This window comes from Cajanus cajan, chromosome 2, assembly GCF_000230855.2.
Source record: "Cajanus cajan strain Asha chromosome 2, NIPB_CcT2T_4, whole genome shotgun sequence".
NCBI classification, from domain to species: domain Eukaryota; kingdom Viridiplantae; phylum Streptophyta; class Magnoliopsida; order Fabales; family Fabaceae; genus Cajanus; species Cajanus cajan.
In genome coordinates this window covers 62,016,865-62,044,320 of record NC_138518.1, presented here as the reverse complement: position 1 = coordinate 62,044,320, position 27,456 = coordinate 62,016,865, and the positions used below count along the sequence as shown (strand labels likewise).

The following is a 27,456-nucleotide window of genomic DNA, read 5'->3' as shown; positions in this document are numbered from 1 at the left end:
ATCGGATAAGAAATGATCATTTGGTGAAATGCATTTAATGCACCAATGAACACCTAACTACACACAAAAGGAAAATGAAGCAAGTAGACAAGCGACACTCAAGGATATATTTACAACTATCATCTTTAAATATCTTTGTCAATTAATTAATTCATTTTTTCTTTGTAAATTCTTTGTAAAGCTTTATGCTTAAAAGTTGTATCATGTCTTATGAGTAAGATGAAACTTGTTTTATCTTTATCCAGCTTAAAACTAGGTGTTTTAAAGAGACAAATCAAATAATACTTAGGTTAAGTCAATAATAACTTGTAAAAAAAATACTTCTATCTTTATAAAAGATAGTGAGACTTGATCAAGTTGTTAAGGAACTAGATGTAGTCTTATGGTTAAAACAAACAAGTATAAAAATATCTTGTGTTATTTTATTTGCTTCGTTTCCACTCTTTTGAATTTAATTACTTTACTATTTCACTATTTTGAAAAGGTGTCTAGTTTTCGATTGATATATAGTATTCAACTTTCTTCTAATGTTTTTCTTTCTCCAAATGCTACAAGCTCAATATTTATGTAAGTAATTATGATTTGTTCCCATATTTTGGAACCAAGGTCACTAAAATATTCTCATCGATCATTTTGAGCTTCCAAGTCTTCCAACAACTTTGTTATTGATCCCCAATCTTAAAGGACAACATTCAATATTGATGTCGAGGTCGTTATGCAAATAAGTTAAACTCCCATAGCTTCCCATAAACTTTGTGTCTATATGGTTTGATCCCATCATATATCATCATATTGGTCGTTGATAAATACGTCAAACGTTTACCTACTTATAGACTTAACACAATCAATATATAACAATCACTAACACCTCCTCAGTCTCACTCAATGACTACATAACCTACAGTGGCCTTTTCACAATTACACGTTTACTGGAATCCAAAGTGAAAGGGAATATTCTAAACGTAAAATATATAGAAGGTTTTTATGGAACCAAATTTTTGGGCTTTGGCTTGTGGTTCAGCCATGGAATGTCTACTTCTTGGAAAGAACACCTTGCCTTGTTATGCGAAGGTAATCTTTGACGACCTTCACACGCACGAGATATTTGCATTCTTGTTGTAGAACAAAAACTTATATTTTAACCAATTAAGGTTAGTGAATCCCTTCTTTTCTCACATTACTTTTGTTTTCCACATGTTTCATGTCTTATCCATGTTAATTTGCATGGTTAGCAAAGAAAATGGGGTCTCTTTCAGTAGTATAAAAGCTCCCCATGTCCTCATGGGCAGGTTATGTGCCATCACCCGTCCAACCATGGATAGTGTTATGTGGTTTTTTCCCTAAAGACCCATTATCAAGGTTAGGAGAACATCCAACATGGTAAGGAACTTTCCAAAAGGAAGCTTGGGAGTTTCTTGAGTGAGACAACTTACTTGTACATTGTAATAAGGTTATAGTTGATTAGGTCAACTTTTGCCCTAGGATCATGACTTTGATTATGGTCTAGGTCAATGAGAATTAGGGGTTGATGTTGTTGTTGTTGGGAATTTCTCAAATGGTATAAAGAGGCAATTTTTCATCATGTGTGTAAATAGAAGGCATTGTCCCCATTCAAGTTGGGTCACCAATTAAGCTCCCCAAGATTCTCTCATAAAAATAAAGGTACCAACGATATGGAAAGGAAAACTGTAAGGTTCATCATGTGGATAGACTTTTATGCGCTCTCACAGCTTCCTCAAACTTGGCTATATATGTAATTATGATTTACCAAGTGAGTAGCATGTCTAACCCTAAGGAGTGTGTTAGGAGGAAAATTGAAATCTATGATGTTAATTAAAAGATATTGGTTCGCAACAATTGTTGGGAAAACAAAATATTAAGGGGTCAATAATATGGGTTTTGAATTTTTTAACACTCAATTTCACGAAACGTTCTAGAACACATCATTTTGTTTTATTTTTTTATTTCTAATTATTTTTTATCTCAATTTTTTAACATAGAACATTGTAGAAAAGACAAGAGACAATAACCAAAGAAAAATAAAACATATTCATCATTGTGTATTGCACTCCTGTAGCATTAGCAAAGAGATGCTACTTAACCCAACCGAGTGAAACTCCAAAATTTGGATCCATCTTTCCAAGGAAATGTGCACAAACATTTCCTTCTCGCAAGTTATGATGCAACTGAACATTTCAAGACTCATTCAAAAGCTCTCTAATACTAACTATGATAGTTGCATATTTTTAAGGGTGTTGTTTGGGTGTTTTTGTCTTATATGAATGTCTAAAAAGATATTTTTCTCTTTTCTTCCGTATTCTACATGAAAAAATTGATATAGAAAATAATTAGAAATAAAAATTGATGTATTGCTCAAGTGTATTGTGAAAATTGAGTGTTAAGAAAAAACTCCAAATATTATTTAGTATATTCACTAATGCAAAAAGAAGATATTTAACACTTTCTATGTTGTGCTCTCTGGATTGTTTCATCATCTTCTTCATCTTCACATTCTCTATTGTGATGTTCTCTCCAACAACCCATCCTTGCATGCGTACGTAGTGCCCCTACTTTTCCTTCTTCGACAACGTCAACTTCATTTAGGCAACACATTCTCAAGTTTGTTATCATCTTTTCTTCTTCTTTTTACGCTTTGAGTGTCATTGTGGTGTTGTTAAATGATTATTTTAGTTATTGGGATAGATTTTTCATGAAATTGTTTCTATGTTTGAGTATTTTGTTTGTAAAAATGTGCAAATGAAGTTGGGGTGCTGGTTTTGGTGCATATTTTGTTACTATTAATACTCAGAGTAGCAGCACCAGAGTCCACCAATGCTAATTAAAAAAAACTAGTATTGTTAACAGTAGAAAATGTGACACCAATGTTAACATTAACAAGTATTGCATTTTACATTTTTTGTGTGCTTTGTATTTACACTATTTGTATAATTTGATCTTTATATTTTGTACAACTTTTTACATTTTTTTCTGTATATTTTGAAACTAATAGTTTTAGTTCCTATATAAACAAATTTTTAAAAATATTTTAGTCTCTATCAACACTTTTGATTTTTTTTATCTTCTTCCTCTTCATTTTCTTCTCTCCATTTTATTTTCTTCTTTTTATTTTTTCTCATTAATATATATTTTGGTTAATATTTTAATTTTTTTTTTAAAAAGGAATAGTTATTTAAAGGAATTAAGCTATGAAAAAATATATAATCTTTATGAATTAAAAAAGAGGTAAACAACATTTAAATAATTTTAAAAAAAATACTTATAATATTAACAAATAAATGCATTAAATGATGGGCCTATCTTACTAATGGGTAAGAAGGACCACCTTGAGACTATCTCATGACTGATCCTGGCAAAAAAAAGTACCAAAAATATATTATGTATATTACGTAAAAAAAAAAAAATCATTGCACGTTTGAAAATTTTAAACGCTTTTTGATCCTCATTGGACATGATGGGAGTAGATATTTCTCATTTGCGGGACTCACATTATCTATATTGCTCATAGTCATTGGTCTATTTGAGATTGCTGGGAGTGTGCTGCACAATAGTCAATCATCGTACTAACATAAGACGCAAGCCACGAGATTTGAAATCTTTGGTTCCTCTCGTTTCACGCTTTTTATCACTTGCTTAATTTTTAAAATGAGTTACCTATATACTATTATGTGTAATTAATTGTCAATGATATGTCATAATTAAAATATTTAATTAATTGTCAGTGTAAAAGAATTTTATACTGACAGTGTATAGGCGATTAACTCTTCTAAAATTGGGTTCAAATATTTTTTTTTAGTTTCAATAATTTTATTTATTTTGTTTTTTAATTTTTATGATTTAAAATATATTTTTTGTCTTTATATTTATTTTTTTTAATATTTTTTAGTTCCTATAATTTAAGATAAATACTTTTAATCTTTATACATATAGTCTTTTAATCTTTAGTTTTTATCGTTATTTTTTTTTAATGTTGGTTATTTTGTGTTGAGATGATAGAGGTTCTCAATTTTGTGAGAATAAAAAAAATAGTGTCCCAATGATAGGCATCATAAGTGAAGGTTCAAAAGAAACATGAAGTGTTGAGAAATCTTATTAATTTTAACAAAATAAATTCAACATCAGACATATAAAGTTGAATTAATATTTTTGTCACGTCAACACAAAAAAGACAATATTACAAAATAAATTAATGATAGAGACTAAAAAAATTAAAAATTGCAAGTATAAGAACTAAAAAAGTTTATCTTAAATTATAAGATCTAAAAAAGATTAAAAAAGATGAGTATATGATTAAAAATATTTATTTTAAACTATGAGGATTAAAAGATGAAGTAAACAAAATTATAAGAACTAAAAAACTATTTTAACCTTAAAACTATTTATCACAATGGACTTGTTTTTGACACAAATTACGTCTTTGAGTTGTTAATAAAGTGGTGTCTCTATTGGTTATAGCGATACCAATGTCACATCATTTTTTTTTAAACTATTATAAGTCATGCAACATGATATACATTTGACAAGTATATCAATTATCATGAATAGTAAATTGGACAAAAGTTCAAGTTATCGAATCCACACGAACTTGAGTTATAATTGTTTAATGTAATTTTGATACTAAACATATGAGTTGATGAAAATTTTTGTTTAACAAGAAATATTAAATTTAGTAAAAATAAAATTAAGTAGTAAATTTTGTTGAGTTTGAATTTAAAATGAGAACAATTAGAGATTGATTCACTAACTTTTTCCATACAAATGCTCTCACATTTCCACTTAAAATTGCAATTATACAATTAATTCAATAACCCGCAATTCTATTTAAACCCTAATTCCCTAAGCGAGAAATTATAGGTTATTTAAGAAAAACCACAATTCCTTGATAATTTTTGTTGAACAATCTGCATTAGGGTCAAGAACCAAAAGTCGATTGATAAGATTTATCTTATTCCTAGTAATAAATGTTATTAACATTTTTATCTATGTCATCGTAATTTTAAAAAGGGTTTTCTAACCTCAATTAAAAATTATAAAATCATGTATAAGTGGGTTAGGTCACAACAAGCATTAAGTATAAGATAAAAACCATAAGCTGAATAAAGACTTTATTGAATGAAAAACACAAAATTTACATAGGTATAGTAGTTACCTTAATCTCCAACAATAAAGAACTTAGCAACTCATGACTAAGGAATGTACTAGAAAAGAGGGACCTTTGATCATCTTGTGACAACAAGGATGCTTTTACAAGAGTTCTCTTTAATATTTAAAACTGTGCTTAGAAAAGTATTGATACAAAGACTTTCTACAGATCATATTTTATAACATTTTTAATGGACTTTTAGGTCAATTATTCTCGCTCAAAGCTCCCATGTAGCTTGCTTTGAGCAAGCTTATGCAATCTTCTAGGGGTATTCTTTGTCTTGACTCACTTAGAGCGATTCTATGGTGGCTATGAGTGAATTGCACTTTCTCAAAGTGCTCATATAATTCGCTCTAAGCGAGCTTGTGTGATCATTCAGGGATTCTTTTTTACTTCACTCGCTTAGAACTCCCTTGTGGTAGTTTTGAGCGAATTTCACTCACTTTGAATGGGTAACCTGCTCATTTTAAGTAAGTTGATATCATCTTCATGAGTTGCTCTCTAACTTGGCTCGTTTCAAGCGAATTTCACTAATTCAGAGCGAGCAGATTTTCTATGTGACTTGGAGCGACAGTTTCCTTTGAGGCATATAACTTCATAAAATAAATTAACTTCTGGGAGGATCACTATAGGATATGCTACTCCATTTATTTTTATTTTTTATTTTTATTTTTGGAGGTTTGTTATAGTTTATATAGTGACCAAGTTTTAATTTTTTTTTGGTTGCTTTTTCTTTGTTTTTTTTTTTTTTGTACCATTAGCAATCCCAGTCCCTTATTTATTTATTTTAGATTTTTTTTCATTTATTTAAAAAAAACTAACAAATGAAGATAACTTATTTTAGAAAATAAAAAAAAAATATGCAAAATTTGTTTAATAAATATACTAAATCTTTTCAAAATCAATTACTTTCATTTTCATTTGGCTCGCTATGTGTCATAGCAACAAAAAATATTTTAAAAAAGGTTTGGACCGCTACAATGCACTTTTTTTTAAGAGGTCATTATAAGTTATAGTGCCATATTTTTGCGGTCATTATCCTATTTTTTCTTTCTTTTTGGGATCACTATAAGCTATAGTAATCTATTTTTTTTATATTTATTTTTTGGTTGCTCTTTTTTATTTTTATTTTTATTTTATTTTATTTTTTTACATTTTGGATATCACTGCTGTCCATACGAGTCTCTCCCGTTTTGGGTTAAAATTTTCATTTATTTGAAAAAGACTTGATAAATAAAGTTAATTTATTTTGAAAATTAAAAAATATTCTAGATTTATTTAATAAATATACAAAAAAAAAATAAATAAATCACTTCCATTTTTTTAAAATATTACACATTTGAAAAAATAAACTTAATTAAATGAAAAAAATTATAAAAACATTTAACAAAAAAAATAAGGTCGTTTAACTAAATGAAATAAATATAACAATATTTTAGCATATTAAATATTAAGTAAAAAAATTATTAAAAAATATTTTTCTTAAAAAAATTGTCTAAAATTTATCAAAAAATATACCTTAAATCTTTTTTAAAAAATGAATCAAATTTCAAATTTATATATGAAAATCTTAAAAATATAATATATTTTCAGTATTAAACAAAAAATAAAATAAAAATGGATCGCTATAAATTATAGTGACATAAAAAAATATTAAAATGAGGTTGTTATAGCTTATATACCGACATTAAACGAAAAAATACAAAGAAGTACTTCTTTTTCATAAACAATTTATGTAAGCTGATTTTATTTATTTATTTGATCAAGAGCAGATTTTATTTGTATTTATGTTGAGTGGGTGATTGGTTATTCATTAGAAATTCGTTACACATTAAAAAAATGAAAAAAAAAATTGTACTATGGATCAAACTTTTGTTAAAAGCTCTTCCAACAAAAAATGAAACAACACTAAAGTTTTTGCCAATAAAACAACAAAATATGATATTGGGCATTGAGTAATAAAATCAATTAATAAATCATGATTTGTGCTCTAAAATTGCTGTCATAATATAAAATTTCAATTCAGTTAAACATTGTAAACAGGAAACACACGTGGGTTGCTTATAAGCAACCTCACTTGCCACATCTTCTTTTTCTTAGGAATAAGTACTTATATAGGCAATTTTTATAAATTTTAAGCAATTCACACACTAATTTTACGCTGGCAAGTAGAGTTGCTTATAATCGTCCTGACATATTTCTTATTCACTTGCAAACTCAATCTTTATGTCCTTAATGACAATTCCTTTTCCATATTTTGGCACCAACGTCACCACAATACTATCGTCATCTTCAGCTTCCAATTCTTCTAGCAAATCCGTCAATGCCAATCTCAAGCAAGTTTTGGTCTTCTTGTTCATGTTCCCATGTGAATGAGGCAAGCTCACAAAGCTTCCCGCAAACTCTGTATTGTTCGGTCCTACCACCTTGTCATCTTCATCATTGACAAACACATCAAACTTCACAGCCTCATCACGATCAAACTCAATCCCATCAACCACCAACACTTCTTCCTCTTCTTCCTTCTCCTTGGTGCTCCTCGACAGCTTTGGCCTTTTAACAATGGTACTCACCTTTGAGTTCAAAGCCAGTGGAAACTGGACACTCTTTGACGTAGTTTCAGCAGCCTGTGCTACACCGATGCCAAAATTTTGTGCCACTGCCACCTTCTTACCTTTAGGTCTTCTGGGTTTAGGTTTATTCTTGAGCCATGGAATGTCAACATCTTGGTAAACATACCCCAACTTTTTGGTGTCAAGGGAATCTTTGACCTTCACACGTACAAGATTCTTGTTTTCATCGTAGAAGAGAAAGCCGGAGTCTAACCAATCAGAGTCCGTGAAATCCCTTCTTTTTCCACCTGGTATTGTTTTCCATATGTTCCACATTCTATCCACGTTGGCATGGTGAGAATAGAAAACGGGGTCTCTTCCAGTGGCGTAGAATATCCCCATGTTCTCACGCTTAGGTTGTCTCTTATCACCAGTCCAAAGGTGCACAGAAGTATGTGGAACCTTCTCTAGAGTCCCAGCACCAGGTGTGCTTTCATCTCCGGCACGGTAAGGGCCTCCAAGGAAGAGCGATGGGAGTTTTGCACCAGAGACAACATTAGTATACATTATACTGAAGTTGCTTTTGATTAGGTCACTCGCACTGGTGTCTTCATCGTCGTTTTTGTTATAGTTAAGGTCTATGAGAGTTGGTGGCTGGTGGCTAAGATTCCTGAGAGGGTCGTAAAGAGGGGAGTTTGGATCTGTGTAGATGGAAGGGATTGTCATGCCACCATTAGAGTTGTCCCAGTTCCAAAATGGAAGAGCAAAGGTTGGATCATTGATCAAGCTCCCCAAGATTCTCTCGTAGAAATAAATGTACCAACGGTGGAAAGGGAAGAATAGCCAGGAAAAGTGGACTTGGAGTTGTAAGTCAGGGAAATCTACTTGTTTATAGGCACCATCACAGTAAGCACAGTGAATTTTAGCTTGTTGGGTGAAACTTCTAGGGTCATCGGAAGGAAGGGCTTTCATGAGCTTAAGGGCTTTTTTATATTTTTCTAGGTAGGAACCGTTGACCAAATGAGCAGCTGGTCTAACCCTAAGGGGTGTTCTAGGGGGAGGGAACTTGAAATCTATGATCTTGGAAGAATTTGGTGGGCAACAATTCAAGGGTCCTGCAGTTTCTGGTAAATCAGTTGGTAGACCACAAGTTTGAAAATCTGGTGGGAGAATAGGTGAAGCGATGGCTAAAGGGTCGTGGTTGTTGCTAAGGGTAGAAGCACCGTAGAGTCCTCCAAACCCAATGAGAACGTCTCTCCTATGTTTTCCTACAATGTTGTTGTTGTGTGATGGTTCTCCTTCTTTAGAGTTTGGTGTTGGCTTGTTTTGGCACGACACTTTGGAAACGTGACGGCGTTTTGGTTTGCTACGTTTGGTGGGGTGGCATGGGAACGTGGAAGTTGAGGAACAGATAGAAATGGCAAGAGGTGCGGAAAAATCGGTGAGGGACAAGCCTGATAGAGAGAAGATAGAAGCCATGGTGTTAATAATTGGTTACTATCCAATCTTTCTTGTGGCTCATAATGACACATCTACACTAGTATTGCCCTTTTATAATGAAGTTTTGAAGACTGTTCCATGGTAGCACTAGCTCATTCAGCAAATATTTTGAGAATGAAATTTCTTTGCATTGTTTATTGTGGAAAGTTATTTTACAGGGTAGAGGCCGCGTGAGGCACTGCCATGATTGTGACATGATTGAAGAGTCACCACAAAAGGTTACCACTTACCACATTATCAGTATCCATTTTTGGGTAATGGAGACGATAACATGTGGAATAAAAGTTTATATATCTGTTTAAAGCTTGAAGGCACCCCTTAATTCTCAAGATACTTGGTAATGGTATGGTAAGCATTCTGCAGAGAACGTACCTGCTAGCTGACACGAAACATCAATGATAAATCACGGATATACTATTTATTTTGGTTACGGACGTTTTAGAACTCTGATTGGTGAGATATACATATATGATATGATATACCTTCCACTGATGATAAAATCATGAATGTTACTCACCACATGTTAATCCATAAAAAAATATAAATAAAAAACTCGTTTTCTTTTGTCTCCTAGCAAGAGAATCTTTTATCTTGTGTCTTAAAATGTAAACTATATTTTTGTTATAATATTTAATTGTTATATTAAATTATACTTTTAATTCTTCATTTTATTTGTTAGATTTATTTTAATTTTTATATTTTAAAATATGTATTTTTTTCTTTATCTCTTAAATATGAATTAATTTGATCTTTTTAAAATAATAATTATTTTTAAATTTGAGATATGATTTTAGATTTTTTTTAATGATTTGAGACTTAAAATTCATCTTAGCAACTAAAGCTTAAGTAAATAAATACTGTACACATGATACAAATTACATAAAATTAAATAGGTTTGAAAGACAATTAAAAATTCAAAAGTTATAATTTTATATTATTTTTTAGTTATTTATAAGATATATTTAATATGATTTTCATTATATTTATAGTCTTTATAGATTCAAATGTCAATTGAATGTTATAATTTTTATATAATTGAATTTATTGTTACAAATTTCATGTCTTAAATCAATTAAAAATTGATTCAAAATTATGTCACAAAATTAAAAATTAGTATTATTTTAAAAGGAACAAATTAGTTCAAATATAAAAGATAAAATGACTAAAATAAATATTTTAAAATATAAATGACCAAAATAATTCTAACAAATAAGATAAAGAATCAAAATTATAATTGAGCCTACAATTTGTAATATTATACAAAGATCATATGATGAATGAGAGTCAAACTAATAGTTATGTTAATCCATCATTTATATATTACATACTAAACGTGAATGAATGTTTTATGTGTTTTTATAGACTATTTATGGATGGGGGCATTTTTAAGATTTTTTTTTATCTAATTCAATTTTTTAATATATTTATTTATAAATTAAATTTTAATATTTTAAAATAAGTTATTAATAATTAAAAAATAAATTTGTACTTTAATATAAATTATTTATCTTGAATATGAAATATAATTTATATATTTAAAAAACTATTTACACAAATTTTAAATATAATTTATATATCTAAATATAATATTTATTTGTGTATAATTTATTATAAATTTTAGTATATAAAATAAACATTTAATATGTGAAATGTATATGTTATAATACTAGTTTATGATATAAAAGAACATTTTATTAAATTTCTATTTAAGTTTTTATAATTTGTATTTAATTTTTTTTATAATTTGTTCATTTTAATTCTATTTTTTATAAAATTAAAATTTGTAACTATAAATCCTTGAAAACTAAGGTTGTTGAACCTTTGCTAGATACCGGTTGTTTTACATGTCCTCCTTTTTCTTGCAAGGACCATGGAGCCATAGTGTTGTTAAAAATATCTATAATGTCTAAGTCAACCGCACACGCAATATTATTGTGACTCTCAAATATTTTGCAATTTATTTTTATATTTTTCTAATTAAAAACTTTTTATTCTCGATCATTTTAGTACTTTATTTATAAGACACTTTTTTTATTAGGTTAGAATCCGTCTGTTTTTACTCCCATTATACGGTCACTGTTATGATACTCTCTTTCTACTTCCCAATACTAACCATCTCAGACAAAAATAAAAATAATATAAACATAGGTTGTTACAAATTTTATTATCCAAAATCAACATTTACGAGTTTACTTTTTTTAAAAATATTTTATAATTCCTATGTGGAATCGCCAATATTAATTTTTTACATCAATAATACAATTTGACCATTTTCCACACTTAAAATGCACCCTTTTAAGGCAATTTGATCATTTTTACATTGAAAATACGTAGGTTTTTTTTTAATCGTATCCAGTTAGTTCCAGCAAAATCAAAAGTATAATGTAGTCTGAATAATAAGCTGATAAAAAAATTAAAATATTATATTTATTAGTTTACTTCTCCCACGTTTTTTTTTATACCTTTTTTATTGGTTTACTCTTGTTCACTCACACTATAATAAATATTACATATAGTGACATACAAAAGATATTACTATAAGTATAATATATATAAGTATATATCTATTTGACATATAGTTATATATAATTTTAGTGTTGATTTTGAATGATATTTAACAATATATTTTATGTATTACTATAGTTTATACCTATACTTTTTAATAATATACCAACATATATTATATTTATTATATAGATAAAAATAATTTTTAGTAACACATATTGTATCACTATGTGATGTATATTATTATATGACAATTTTCTTGTAGTGTAAAAATGAGATGGATATTTTGAGTTTTTCTAAAATGAAAAAAAAATGTCATGTGGGTGGGCCTTGGAAGATGGATATTTTCGTCTTGGATCAGACACGTGATGAAAAAATATCCATGATATACGGATTGTGCATCCCGAAAAGCTAGCTAAAGCTGTCAAAAACTTTCTCTATCGATGATTCAAAATATATTTCGAACCCTACCTTATTATTAGGTTAAAATCCTAATTTAATTTTTTATAATAATTTTTTATTTTAATTTAGTTTTTTTTTTTTTTTTTTTCAATTTAGTCCTTAATAATTTAAATTAGTGCAATGTCAGATTTCTGTCCAAATTATTTAAACGGAGTTAATTGTTGGTCACGTGGATATCACGTGGATACTAGGTGAATGTCACGTAGATACATAAGTGGATGCCAAATTTCTTTAATGCACCTGGAACCAGAACGACCCGTTCTGGTTGCACATGTTGTGTGTTAATTTTACATTTAGAATGGGTCGTTCCATATGCAAAATTAACACACCACGAGTGTAGCAAAACGGGTCATTTTGAAACCAGAACGGGTCATTCTGGTTTTAGAACGGGTCGTTTTGGATTCAAAACGGGTCATTCCAGAATGCCAACCACATATGTACGTTCAATAAAATGTCGCAATGTTATTTAAAAATTGAAAATAAAAATTCATAACATAACATAAATTCAAAAACAGAAATATGGTTCAGATACTGAAAACAAAAATTCATAACATAACATATACTAAGAAAGTTTAAAGAAATTACTGAGAAGGGAAATCATCTAGATAACGCTGAAAGTGCCAATAATACATCTTATCCACCATATAACACTTAATGGCTGATAGGATATCAACATTATCTACTTGTACATGTGGTTGTGTGGTGAAATGTTGGTCCTGTGTGTCCTCTTCCTCTACTTCAAGTTGTACCTCCTCAAGAACAGGTTATTGTTGTTGGGGTACATCGGTTAATGACTTCAAGGGAAAATACCATGTCATTTCATCCTTGATTGTATAGTGTCGATTTGGTAGTAAGTGGTTCACTCTAGTTTGACTAACAATGAAATAAAACCTGCTACCATTGTCCTTAATGATACACTGCATTATCTTTAATGATACACTATATAGTCCAAATGTTTAGCAATTGAAGTTATCAATCCTCATTGACAATATTACCAAATCCAGTGTTTGAAATGTTTTGTATCATGGGTCTTTTTTCTTGCACGATTCACAATGTGATTTAGAATCACGGGCGCGAACTATAATCATCGACCGTTTGTGTTTGGCATTCTGGAATCAGAACAGCCCGTTCTGGTTGCACTATTGATATGTTAATTTTGCATCTGGAACGGCCCGTTCGAGGTGCAAAATTAACACACCAATAGTGGGACCAGAATGGGCCGTTCTGGTTCTAGATGCATTAAAGAAATTTGGCATCTACCTATGCATCTACGTGGCATTCATGTGGCCAACAGTTAACTCCATTTAAATAATTTGGACTGAAGTCCGACATTGCACTAATTTAAATTATTAGGGACCAAATTGAAACAAAAAATTAAAGTGAGACTAAATTAAAACAAAAAAATATTATAGATGACCAAATTAGAGTTTTAACCTTATTATTATTATTACTATTATTTTACAGCAATGTGGACCGCTGATCAGCATGGAACATAGCGTGTAGAGCTGTTATAACGGATTACAACTCTTGAAAAATTACAAATTTTATGATTAACCATATAATATAATAACACTTATGATACTTAATCTTTTTTTTATTCAAATATAATTTCAACTAAACGTGCACCCAATCTTACATTTTTCCCAAGGTAATTCAACCTTTTTTTTATTTTTTATATTTTTTTTTATGAATACATGGATATCACATGCTTATGTTTGTAAGTTTTGTTGAACGTGTATCAACACTTGGCTTAGATTTTTTTTTGTTAGCTATTTGACTAAGTCTTTAGGACTATTTTTTTTTTCTTATTGTTATTTATTAGTCGTTTATGTTATTGTTATTTATTTTTTGTTTGTTGTGTTGTCTCCAAGAAATTTTTTATTAGAATCATGACCATGAAATCAACATTTGAAATATGGAATTTTCTAAAAAAATGAGTATGAAAGAAATGAAAGGATTAAGGGAATGCAAGCTCTCTCAATCTAGTTTGAGAATTGATATGCAAAAAATGAAGGAGCTAGTCTGCTGAAACAATTAAAGAGTATGCTAATAAGCTTCTTATCATTGCTAACAGTGTGAGATTGTTGGATTCTAAATTTTTTGATTCACAAATAGTTGAGAAAATACTAGTGATTGTCCCTAAAAGGTTTGAGGCTACTTTTACTTCCTTAGAGAATACTAAGGATTTGTCAAATCTTACCTTGACAAAACTTGTATATGCTTTGCAAGCCCAAGAGTAGAGAAGAATAATGAAGGTTGAAGATTTGGTGGAAGGAGCATTACAAGCTAAATTGCAAATTAAACATGGAGAGAAAAACAAGTGGTAGAAATACAAGATTAATTTTAACATACAAGAAGCAACAACTAATAGTAGCAATAATAATGAAGACAAAAAAAAAAAAAAAAAGAATTTTCTCCTTGTAGGATTTGTGGCAAAATGGGTCATCCTCCATTCAAATGTTAAAGAAGACCTGATGTAAAGTGTGAAATATGCAACAGGTTAAGACATCATGTGAGAATTTGCAAAAGCATTTTTCAGTAGAAGAATGAGGCTCAAGTTGTAGATCAGTAATAGGAATATAGAGTATAGTTGTTTGTAGTAACATGTTTTGCAAGCAACAACTTAAGTGAATGTTGGCTAGTGAATAGTGGTTGTACCAACCATATGACTTACGATCAAGTGCTTTTCAAAGAGTTGGACAAGTCAAAGGTATGCAAAGTTAGAATTGGCAATTGTGGTCTTATTCAGGGTCGTATTTAGGAATTTCGGGACCTTAGGCAAAAATTAAGATAAGGGCCTAGGTTAATATAGCCTAATAACTTTTATGTTATTTTTTTGGCTTTTTGAGCTACAAAATTATTTATTAAAGTTTTATAATCAAGTAATGATAACATATCACTCTCAATAGATAATATAGTTAACCCATTCAATATATCTTGTAGCATAGTTTATCTTAAATATGATTTAATTAATTTTAATTTTAAAAAACTTCTTTCAGCAATCGCAACAGTTATAGGTAATGTTAATAATATTCTATAAGTAATGTATGTATTTGGAAATAAACATGATCTTTTTATATAGTTCAATATTTTTAATGGTGTGTTAATTTCATTTGTTAGAATTTCTTTCAATAACTTTAATTCTGAAAACAAATCAATACCATCTATATCAGAATGGTCCTCAAAACTCAAAATCTTTTCAAGATTGATACAACATTTTTTCAATTCATCTTCCCCTAAAGTTTTAAATTTATTTGAATCAAATAAAAAATCAAACATGTTTTCATATTCTAAAAATTTTTCAAATCGACTCTCAATAGAAGAAATAGATTGATCTAATATATACAAAAAATAATCAATGTAAAAAGAATCTTCAGCAGAATGAGCTACCTCTTAAATGTTTTCATTATTAGTATTTTGCTATACTATATTAATATTATTTGGGATTTCTAGTGGAGAATTTTCTGTCATATTTGTATTTGTTGAACTAGTTGTAACATCTTTTTTATGAATAGTAACAAATTTATGAAGAGCACCTTGTTGAGATTGAATTAATTTTTTAATTCTTCTCTTTTTTTCAACTTTTCAAAACCAGATACATAATTTTTATTTGACATATTTTACTGATTGGATAAAATAAAATAATAAGAAAATTAATTTTTAAAATTAAAAGAAGATAACAATGAAACAATAAAACCTGAAAAGTGAAAAATTATATTTGTGAATGAAAATTTCTTTAAGCTATATGGGTATGCACTGTCACAGTTATGAGTATCTAAAATCGAAACCGTAGTGACAATCACTTTGCGCGCACCTACAATGATAAACAATAAAAAAATGAAATCTAAAAATTGAAATTTGTAAATAAAAGTATTGCACTAAATTATTTTTTCTCATGCATTAATAATTAATTTACAATGTTTTAGAAGGGTTTGATCCTGACTTTTCAAAGACACTCAGGAAATCATGGAAAGAAAAAATCTTGTCAAGATGACAAACTTCAATTTCAATAAAGGAGAATATGTGATACTGATCCCCAGGATGACCCATGACAAATTCACAATGCAATATCATGCAAAAAGTGCACTACAATGGATTGTCAATGATGATAACTAAGAAAATGCGTTGATGTTATTGAACCAGCATCTAGAATTATACTAACTTAGTAGTTTAAAGGATCTTATAGAGTAGGAATCAACCAAGAAAAAAGGCAGAGTATGACCATATTTCTCCCAATCAAGCTCTCAAATTAGACGAGAAGAAGGAATTGAGAATGAGAATGGAGAGAGAATGAGAATAAGATAGACTAGAGAGAAAACAAAGAGATTGAAAATCTGTCATCTATAAAAGACAAAAGTAAGTAGTAGTGACTATTGATGGTTGAGTGACTTTTCATTTACAAAAACTAATAAATGGGTTGTGGTCTTTTAAGTAATTTTAATAATAAGAAAATAAGAGATATAAAAAATGTAAGATATGTGTCTTATAAAATATTGAACCTTATCTCAAATATTATTAATTTTTAAAAATTAATTCATATCAATAACACTACTATTAAAAGAATTTGGAGGCCTTTTAAATTTGGGGGCTCTAGGAATTAGTCTTAATTGCCTTATTGAATGTTCGGCCCTGATCTTATTACTGTTGAAGGAAAATGGGACTATATCCATTGAAAGTTGCATAGGTACAAAATTAATTTATGATGTTTTGCATGTAATTGATTAATCAAAACTTGCTAAGTGGGTCAATTGGTTGAGAAAGGATTTAAGGTCATCTGTGAAAATAAGAATTGTTTAACTAAAGATGTCAATGACATAAATTTTTAGTATCAAAATGAGAGGCAAAAGTTTCTCATTTGATCCAATGAAGGAGGACCAAGTTGCATATCCAACTATCATAAACAGTACAAAGGTTTGACACAAAAGGTTGGGTCATTTTCATCATACAATTGTGTTGAATATGCAACATAAGGAGTTGGTTCATGGTTTACCTCACTTGGATTCTAAATTACCAAGTTGTGAGGTTAGTCAATTTAGGAAGCAAGATTATACCATTCAAATATAGTCAACTTGTAGAGCAACAGAGAAGTTTCAATTGATTCACACAAATTTGGTTGGAACTTAAAGGACTGCTTCAATTAAAGAGAGTAAAAATATTACATCATCCTCATAGATGATTTTAGCAAAATGTTTGTTAAGATAATGTTACATAATCTAAAACTAAGAAACTCATAAGAAACATAAAGATGGAAAAGCATTGGATGAGGAGCCTACAAAAGTAGTGGTAAGATTTTTTAATTAATTTCTATAGTGGTAAGTCCACTGAATTTTTTATATCAATTTTGAGTTGTCATAATTCGTTTCACTCAAGATATGATGCAAGTAAAGTTGAACAATGATGAAAAAAAATATACAACCTACTAGTAGTGTTGCTTAGGAAGGGATGTGTATTCCCAAGTAATGGGAGAAGAAAGAAATGGCTACGTTTGTGGCTTACGCCTTGGTCCAACACCTTTTCAACTATGGGATAATAAATCTTCCATAGAAAATATTCTTGGTGGCAATAAATCTAATGGGATAATACAAAAGTTAGAGCAAGAGGTGAGTGAGCTGAAGAAGTCAAAGAAAAAATAAAATGAAAAGATGCATTTGATGAAACACATTAAAGATAAGATAGTATCACAATTATCTTCCATGACCAAAGCATTTTATAAACATTTTCCCATAGAATTACCTATGACTCAAAACTTTGGAAGTTCATTTGAATAGGTAATATTATAAATGTAAACATGTTTTTATTTTTAATTTTGATTCTAAAATTTAAAATTATTTTTTGATACCTTAAGTTTTTATTAAGTCCCAAGTATAAATAGTTGTTATGAGCAAGGAATATAAAGTTGAAAAAATTATAACTCCTTATAGTAATATGTTTAGGCAAGTGATTCAATCAAGCGTGAGGTATGTTTCATTTCCTTATACTCAAACCTTTGGAACCTCTATCACTACTTGATTTGAGACTGTTTCCTTTACCTCCACTATTTCATTCTCTGTCACATTTGTTGGTGTTTATATTGTGCAACTTGCGAGATTAATTTTCGTTTAACTAAGTATTCTAAAGTTCTAAATTCAATGTTAACAAGGCATATTCTTATAGGGAATTTTTATGGATGATTTTATATCTTGTATACAGCCGGAATGGGTGTTAAAATATCTTTCAAGAAAATGTTAACATAAATCCTTAACAAACATCTAAAATTAAATTAAGCTCTGCATATTTTTAAAATTGTTAACTACTTTGATACATATTTAGATTTTATTTTCTTTGCAAGTTCACTATATAAGACACTTTATCTAAACACACTTGGATGTGATGGTTCAGTTGTGGAGATTGATAAAGATGTAAAAGACTTTTTGTTTGGGTCATTTGATTCCACTTGTCAATCTAGAGACTAGTTTGAAAAGTTATGTTAGTTCTCAATATCTTTTTTTATTTTTCGACATGCAATAGTAAATCATCTCATGTGTTTAATATAAATGTAGGACCATTTAGACGAAGCTTTTAAAATGAAATTTGTGTCCAAATAAGTCAAGTCTCAACCACTTATTGAAAAAAAGAAACAAAAAAAAAACCCATGTTAAAAAGCTAATTGATTTGGTGCCCCTTCTCCATCAACTATAGATGCATATGAGAGGATGCTTCAACCATTCCAAAGTGTGCAAACTTTGGAAAGCTTTTTTTTGCAAAGCTTTTTTTATTTTTTTTTCAAGTTCTTCCACTTTATTCTTTTTTGACACTTCTATATTTAAGGTTATGTTATTAATCATATTTGTTTGTATAAACTTTTAAGAATGCAGACTCTAGAACATGTGAAGAGAAGAAAAATATAGATTGTGTTGAGATGGTATTCAATCAACATGTACTAATTAAAAGACACTGCGCTAAGTTGTTTTTACAAATGAAAAATTGATAAATGTATATAACTGTTATTGTTATGTTTAACAATGAATTGTCTTTTATAATACGTAGAGACAAATCAAAAGAATATGGTTAAAGATGGTGAACACTTACTTGTTGAAGCTTCTTAGGAAAAATAAAGATGAAGATATTCAAAAACTAATAACAAAGACTTTGTTTGATAGATGAATTATGTTTTTTTATATCCATTGACTATTAGATAGGAAAGGAAAAGAGACTAGGAGATTTTTTCTAGTTATGGTTGTTTGAACAATGTGCACACAGATGATAAAAGAGATAATATACAATTTAATCTTTGAAAATGACAACTTGAGTTGTTTTGGTCTTTGAAGATGTGCCATTATACAATTCCCTCCACAAATAATGAAGGCTTCATAAAAAAAAAAAGTAAATATTTTTATTAGTTTGTAATGTGATAAATAGAATCCCTAAATAATTATTATTTGAGAAATTTGAGAATTTACACATTATTTACACATGTAGGCAATCTAGAAAAAGAAAATGATAGGAATAAATTATTTAAGATTACCATAGATAAAAGCCATTAAATAGGTCGAAGGGAGACAATTAAAAAAAATAACATTTTATAATCTTTAAAATGAGTTGCTTCTAAGAAAATTAAGTTTTCTCAACAATTTAATAAATCTTTATCAATATTTTATAAATATATATAGCTATAAAAAGTTAACTTTGGTGTAGTGGTAACAGACTCGCATGAGATTAGTGTCCTCGTTGATTAACGAATTTCTCGCGGTTACATGTTACAATAGAAATTCTCATTAAACATACTATATTTTCATTCGGTTGCAAACTCTATCTTTATGCCCTTAATTGTGACCGGTCCTTTCCCATATTTCGGTACCAACGTCACCACAATACTATCATCATTTTCAGCTTCCAAGTCTTCTAACAAATCCGTTAACCCCAATCGAAGACAAGTTATGATCTTCTTGTTTTTGTGCACATGAGAATGAGGCAAACTTACAAAGCTTCCTGCAAACTCTGTATTGCTTGGTCCTATCACCTTGTCATCTTCATCATTGACAAACACATCAAACTTCACAGCTTCATTCCTATCAAACTCAATTCCATCAATCACCAACACCTCCTCCTCTTCTTCCTTCTCCTTCTTACTCCTCAAAAGCTTTGGCCTTTTAACAACTGTGCTTACCTTGGAATCCAAAGTCAAAGGGAACTCGACACTCCTTAACGTAGTCTCAGCAGCCTGTGCTACACCAACACCAAAGTTTTGTGCCAATGCCACCTTCTTACCTTTGGTTCTTTTGGGTTTAGGTCTATTCTTGAGCCATGGAATGTCAACATCTTGGTAAACATAACCTAGCTTTCTGGTGTCAAGGGAATCCTTGACCTTCACACGCACAAGATTCTTGTTCTCATCATAGAAGAGAAATCCAGAGTCTAACCAATCAGGGTCGGTGAAATCCCTTCTTTTTCCACCTGGTATTGTTTTCCATATGTTCCACATCCTATCCACGTTGGCATGGTGAGAATAGAAAATGGGGTCTCTTGCAGCGGAATAGAATATCCCCATGTTCTCGCGGTTGGGCTCTCTCTTATCACCGGTCCAAGAGTGAACAGGACCATGTGGAACATTCTCTAGAGAGCCAGCACCAGGGTCAGGATCATCTCCAGCACGGTAAGGGTTTCCAAGGAAGAGCCTTGGGAGCTTCCCATTGGAGACAACATTCCTATACATTATAGTGAGGTTGCTGGCCACTTGGTCATTTGCATTCTCACTCGCACTCGGATCATCATCATCCTTTCTGTTATAATCTAGGTCTATGAGAGTTGGTGGTTGGTGGTTAAGACTCCTAAGAGGGTTATAAAGAGGTGAAGTTTTATCTGCATAAATGGAAGGGAGTATCATGCCACCTTTAGGGTTGTCCCAGTTCCAAAATGGGAGAGCAAAGGTAGGGTCATTAATCAAGCTCCCCAAGATTCTCTCGTAGAAATAAAGGTACCAACGGTGGTAAGGGAAGAATAGCCAAGAGTTGTGGACTTGTAGGTCAAGGTCAGGGTACCCTACTTGGCTATAGGCACCATCACAATAAGCACAATGGATATTAGCTTGTTGTGTGAAATTACGAGGGTCATCGGGTGGAAGGGCTTTCATGCGCTTAACAGCTTCCTTATACTTGGCTAAGTAAACATTGTTGACCAAATGAGAAGCTGGTCTAACCCTAAGAGGTGTTGTAGGGGGAGGGAAGTTGAAATCTATGATGGTAGAAGGTATTGGAGGGCAACAATTGGTGGGTTTTACATCAGTTGGTAACTCTGGTGGACCACAATTATTTAGGTCAGGAGGGGAAATTGGAGCAGCTATGGCTAAAGGGTTGTTGTTGTTGTTGCCAAGAGTAGAAGTACCATAAAGTCCTCCAAAGCCAATGAGAACGTCCCTCCTATTTTTTCTTACAATGTTGTTGTGTGATGGCTTTCCTTCTTTATGGTTTGGTGTTGAGTTGTTTTGGTTTTGGTTACTGTGGCATGACACTTTGGAGATGTGGTGGCGTTTTGGCTTGCTGTGTTTGATGGGGTGGCATGGTGTTTGAGAAAGCGGGAACGTGGAAGATGAGGAACGAATGGAAATGGGAAGGGGTGCAGAGAAATCGATGAGGCATAGTGATAGAGGGTTCATAGAAGCCATGATATTAATCGGTTATTATCCAATATTCATGTGGCTCATAATGATATATCCACAGTGTTTCCATTTTATAATGAAGTTATGCAGACTATTCCACGGTAGAAAACAAATCCTGACATTGACATTCAGCAAATTGGGATTGAAATTTCTTAGAAAGTTAATATATATGCCTTAATGCAATGCAAAAGAATATTTTTATTCATTTATAATTATGAATTCTTTTATTTTGAAAAACAGTTATAGTTATAATTATTTGAAAAATATTTAAAATAACTTCTTAAAATGATTAATTCTTTTTTAGTAACAACACTTAAATAAATGTATTAAAATTTTAAAAGTATTTTTATGAAAAGTAAAAATTTTCATAGAAAGACAAAAAGAATTTTAACACTATATATCGGCATGGTTGGACTACCGTAGTATGAACTACATACATCGAAGAAATTGCTAAAGATGAAATATCTACAACTTGTATTTTGTTTCTTTATAATTTAATGAAGGTGGCGGCTTTGGGTCATACTTAATTTGGCGTTTGTATGGCTTCCATTGTATAGGCTTTCTAAATGTCTAACACGAAATATAAGTAAATGAGAACAAATATGACCATGGTGGCCGGAGGGAAAAAAAGAACGGCAGTTTAGGCAAGGTTTTTATTTTCATTATTATTATTATTATTATTATTATTCATGTTAATCAAATAATATCAAAAAGTTTACAACAATTCTCAACTCATATTCAATTAACCAATTGAGTTAGACTCTAGTGAAAAAAGAAAAGGAGACAGTGACAACTCTGAACACATGGACGATTGTTCAATATCTCATTTTTAAAGAGTCACCATTTTTTTAATTTATATAAATATAAAAATAAAATTTACATATAAAAACATAGTTTTGATATTAAAGACAAATTAATATAAAAATTATCATGTGTTTCTTCTACTTCTTTCTTAAGCATTTTTTATTATTAGTGTTACTACTTCATTACTTAAAAAAATGCAAATTTTTTACTGATACTATTTAACTTCCCTTTCAAGTATCTATCTTTTCTACACACATGTCATGATATTGAGCACTACAAGATCTAATTTGACTTAATAGTTTTTGAAGCACATTTATCACTAGGAGTTGAACTTGAAGATCCGTAAACTATTAACATGTTTTAAACTTATAATTATTTATATTGTAATCAATTCCTATATATTAAAATTTATATATTGTGCAAGAGTTTTTTAGGGAGTTTTTATCAACACGAAGGTTTGTAGGAATTTTTTTAACTTCTTATCTAATTTAAATTATATTTATCATAATTATTTATAAATTAAATATTAATATTTTAAAATAGTTTTTTATTATAAAATAAATTATTTATCATAAATATAAAATATTATTTATATATCAAAAATATTTATGTATACTAATTTTAAATATAATTTATATATTCAAACATAGTATTTATTTATATATATGTATATATAATTCTCTACAAATTTTAATTAAATTTTATATATTAAACACAAACGTCTATCTTATGTGAAAGTATTTTTAAATTTTCTTCAACAATAGGACTTTTAGAAATTCTTTTAAATTATTATTTAACTCAATTTTTATTTATCCTAATTATTTATGAATTAAATTCTAATATTTTTAAAATAAATTACTAATAAATAAAAATAATATTGCACTATAATATAAATTATTTATCATAAATCTTAAATATAATTTATATATTTTAAAATATCTATTTATATAAATTTTAAATATGATTTATAAATTTAAACATAATATTTATTTTCATATTTTATTTATTATAAAATTTAGCACATATAATTAATATTTAACATGTGCATTACACAAGTTAAAATACTACTACAATATTATTTTTAATTATTGTAATTTTTTTAACATGTTAAATTGAATTTAAAACTAAATTTAAAAAGATAAATTGAAAGAGATGAAAGGTTAAGAATTTTTTTTGAAAATACTCATTAAAAAAAACTAAAAACATAATTTTATTTGAATTGATTTTAAAAACTAATGTTTAAAACTTAAATTACATGAAAGGTGAGCTAACAATATTTTTTGACACCAAGGTGAGGTAACCATTAGGAACCCCTTCCTTCAAAGGTGAATTACCGAATAAGGCTGCTGCTAACTGGTTTAATGTAGTTATTGTAAAAGTTATATACAATAGGAATAAATTAGAACTTTCAATAACGTCACTAATTACAACAAACCACTAGAATTTCTTGCAGGTTGCAAACAAGACTGACACATTTTCTTGATCATGTCCGCTTCATAACTGAAGTCTAGATAAACCTAAATCCATAGTTAATTTTTGTGTTATTTTATTTAGACGCACTAAAAGAATTTTAAATAGGAAAATTTCCCATGCTGAACACTAAGAAAAGGGATGAATTTGGCAAAAGATTTAGCTTATAAGTTTGGTTTGTTGTCTATATCTGGAAATTGAAGTACAAAAATTCTCATTTGAACTGAAGATGTCACGAACAATGATTCAATGAACATTATATCATTCCTGGAATAAGTTAATGTAGTAGCATCCCACTTTTAATTCAAAAGTTTGGTGTAGGTAAATATTACCTTAGACACTCCAAGTATGTCTTCCAGTCTCCATTTGGGTTGAAAGCCTAATCCTAAAATTACAATTCCCATTTCCTCTGCTACAGCTTTAGCCTATCAAGCAAGGCTTACTATATCTGTCACATGACATGTTCATAAATTGTTGTGTGGTTCTCAGCCTCATAGCTAAAACTGCCTTCAAAATGAAGATTTTGCGGTCCATGATATGGTAACAATAAGTAACGCATTGCACGTTACAACAATAAAATAAAATAAAAACTACGAATTACACTATCTAATGATTCTTTTCATGCCAAAAATTGGACATACTAAACTGATAGAGATGTGAATTAAGTAAAAATTAAGCTGGATTAAACATACCGTAGAAGTCACCACAAAAAATTGATGTTAGTTAATTTAAATTCTACTTCTCTCAAACACAGACAAATGGTAATGAAATTTTTTGATTGCATCTGTGCAAGACTTGAGAGATTTTACTATTCTATTCAACTTAAGAATATGAATTCCTTACTATCATCCAATCAAGGGCTCAATTGTGATTACACCTTGTAGGGAGAATCAGAAAAGGAATAAAAAAAAAAACAATAAGACGGCCAAGCTGTTGTTGGTCAATGGTCATAGAGAAAAACTAAAATTACAAAAAAAAATGATATCCGTACAGGAGTACAAGACTCCTTTGTCAGAGCATCAAACACAGTAAAAACAAACTGGCTTGAATGAGTAATCACCAAAGAACCCATAAAGCCTGCAGACATCATGTGAAAACAAATACAATTCATTTTAATATATACAGGAAAACTCGCTGCTTACAAAAAAAATGGGATTGTTAGATTTGCAATTTGACTTTTCTCATGCTCGTTGCTCTGAGCAATTTCCTTTAAACTAGTCCAAGATTTTCTTCGTCTTTTGCTAGATGCACTTGTAGAATTTGCTACTTCTTTTGCAGACATGTTTGTCGTTTTAATTGCGTTCTTGGGCAAGGAACTATCTCTCCTTCTCTTCTTTCCTTCTAACGAAGTTGTTGTATTTGTACTTGATGGAGTAGCCAGACAGTCCATAAGAGTGAGATCCTTAGCTACAACTTGTGAAGGAAACACATTTACCTCATTCACTTCATCTTTACTTACAGTTCCTTTCTCTGATTTAATCTTACAAGATTTACTTGTGATGTATTTTGATGAAGGTGTTGACTCTAACAACGATTTATCTTTTGATGGACAAATTCCTTTTACGTGTCCCTTAGGGGTCCCTCTCTTCCGATTCTGATGCAAACAAAAATGGCACTTGTACACTACGTTGTTTTGAGTGATGTTATCAGTCTTCTTGCGCTTGTGCCTGACCTTCGATTTATTCTTCTCAATTCGTACAGTTGAATTAAAGCCAGGTTGAAGAACAGTTTCACATCTGTAGAGCAGTCAATGATGATCAGGGTTGATATTCAAGCAAACCCAAATAAATGCAACTTAAAAACTTTGGAGCTATCTCATGTTTGATTCTAACAAATTACATTAATTCTTCAACAATATACCATATGGATATGGTAAATAAGCACAACACCTATAAAGTATAAACTAAACCATATTGAAACCTCTGAAGAAAAGAATGGCGTACAGAAGTACAAGAAAACACTCCTTCAACCATCACCTAGTTTCACAAATTGGATTGTTAATTTGAAACTTGAAGCATACAACAAATAATATAGAACAGTGTTACTACTCTCTAATTAAAATTGGTAATATAAAATATAATAGTGGTCAACAAAGCATCAATTTTACCTACAAAGATGACATATAGCCCTAAGCTAATTTTGATAGGATTATAACTCGAATAATACACATGACATATAGATCATATTGCTCTACATACATGCCGGTTCACACCATCAAATTAAATTATTTAAGGGGCAACTTCTGAAGCGAAACATAACAAAGCATTGAAGCACAAGAATAGATAACTAAGCATATTGAAAAGCAAATGTACAAAAGTGAAATAGGAAAAGAAGAAGATAAAAAACCTTTGGCAAGTAATTAGAGAAGGATCAGGTGGTACTCCGGCGGCCTCTCCAAAGGTGGCGTATTGGTGTCCATAGAAGGCAGCCAAAGAGGGTATGAGAGGGTCATTGGTGGTGGCCCACAAAGCTAGGTTTTTCAAGTGCTCAAATCTCGATTTGGACTTGGTGTTAGAGGCTGCCTTGGTTTGTATTTTTCCGGTGGCTTCTTCCCTCAATGATATTGTAGTGTGAGACACCGACCCCAATTTCTGGGCCCGTCCTTTCTTGCCCATGAGCTTCCTTTGTGGGAAATTTCGTCGAACACCTGTTATGCACACAATGCAGATAAAGAATGATTGTAATTGCATATATCAGAATGAAAGCAACTCAGCAAAATCGAAAGGGGAAAAAGGCAAAGAAACCCTAAACTGAGGCAGCTTGGAAACAAAGACGAGAGATCGGCAAAAACACGGTAACAATAGGCGAATAACGTGCGATGCAGTTCAGTGAACAATGAAGTAAGGAAGATGAAGTTGAGTCTTGTCTTTGTGTCATGGTTTGGTTTCATCAGATATTAAATAGCTTCTTCTTCTGTCGCATCACATTGAAAAGCTTTTTTGTTAAGTATAACTGATCGTATAGGTTTGATTTGGTTAGGTTAGGTTCTCACACTAGCGGATCCACTGAGGCCCAAACCCAAACTTGTCTTTTACTTCTTTTCGGGCCCAATTTTGTGAACTTCGGAGATATAAATTTTACGGGCCGTGTGCTGCCGTGTGTATACGGATCAAGTGGAATATTTTTATTTCAATTGACAAAAAAAACATTATTTTTTATTTTTAATTATTGATAATTCTTTTAAAAACATTAAAATAAATATGAAAACAATATATTGAAGTAGACATGAAATTAAAAGAAATTCTTATAAAGATTCTGGTTGAACTTTTATTTAAAAACTCTTATTAAATAATAATTTTTTAAAACATTATATTCAAGATAATATTCTAATTTATATATACATAAAATTTCAATTATAGTATGATATG

At 30.0% G+C, this 27,456-nt stretch overlaps 4 protein-coding genes across 5 annotated transcripts; all 4 read right to left on the bottom strand.

The window, feature by feature from the left end:
- Window positions 1–1,215: 1,215 nt before the first annotated feature.
- On the bottom strand, window positions 1,216–2,552 carry LOC109789085 (uncharacterized). Its single transcript, XM_083069815.1, has 3 exons — window positions 2,460–2,552; window positions 1,618–1,686; window positions 1,216–1,278 (listed from the first exon to the last, which is right to left on the bottom strand). Exons 1-3 carry the CDS (start codon window positions 2,550–2,552, stop codon window positions 1,216–1,218), a joined length of 225 nt encoding a protein of 74 aa, XP_082925941.1.
- Window positions 2,553–7,143: 4,591 nt separating this feature from the next.
- Window positions 7,144–9,268, bottom strand: LOC109789080 (polyphenol oxidase, chloroplastic). The gene has a single exon (XM_020347945.3). The coding sequence runs from the start codon at window positions 9,190–9,192 to the stop codon at window positions 7,363–7,365; it is 1,830 nt and encodes a 609-aa protein (XP_020203534.3). The 5' UTR covers window positions 9,193–9,268; the 3' UTR covers window positions 7,144–7,362.
- A 10,576-nt stretch (window positions 9,269–19,844) lies between these two features.
- Window positions 19,845–21,871, bottom strand: LOC109789084 (polyphenol oxidase, chloroplastic). Its single transcript, XM_020347947.3, has one exon. It carries the CDS (start codon window positions 21,818–21,820, stop codon window positions 19,952–19,954), a length of 1,869 nt encoding a protein of 622 aa, XP_020203536.1. The 5' UTR covers window positions 21,821–21,871; the 3' UTR covers window positions 19,845–19,951.
- A 3,119-nt stretch (window positions 21,872–24,990) lies between these two features.
- LOC109789083 (uncharacterized) lies at window positions 24,991–27,037 on the bottom strand. Of its 2 annotated transcripts, none has more exons than XM_083068618.1 (3): window positions 26,840–27,037; window positions 26,435–26,735; window positions 24,991–25,824 (listed from the first exon to the last, which is right to left on the bottom strand). In XM_083068618.1, the coding sequence occupies exons 1-3, from the start codon at window positions 26,976–26,978 to the stop codon at window positions 25,227–25,229; spliced, it is 1,038 nt and encodes a 345-aa protein (XP_082924744.1). In that variant the 5' UTR covers window positions 26,979–27,037; the 3' UTR covers window positions 24,991–25,226. The 2 variants fall into 2 exon arrangements, with proteins under 2 accessions (XP_082924744.1, XP_082924745.1); XM_083068619.1 differs by having other exon boundaries at window positions 26,833–26,983.
- Window positions 27,038–27,456: the final 419 nt, after the last annotated feature.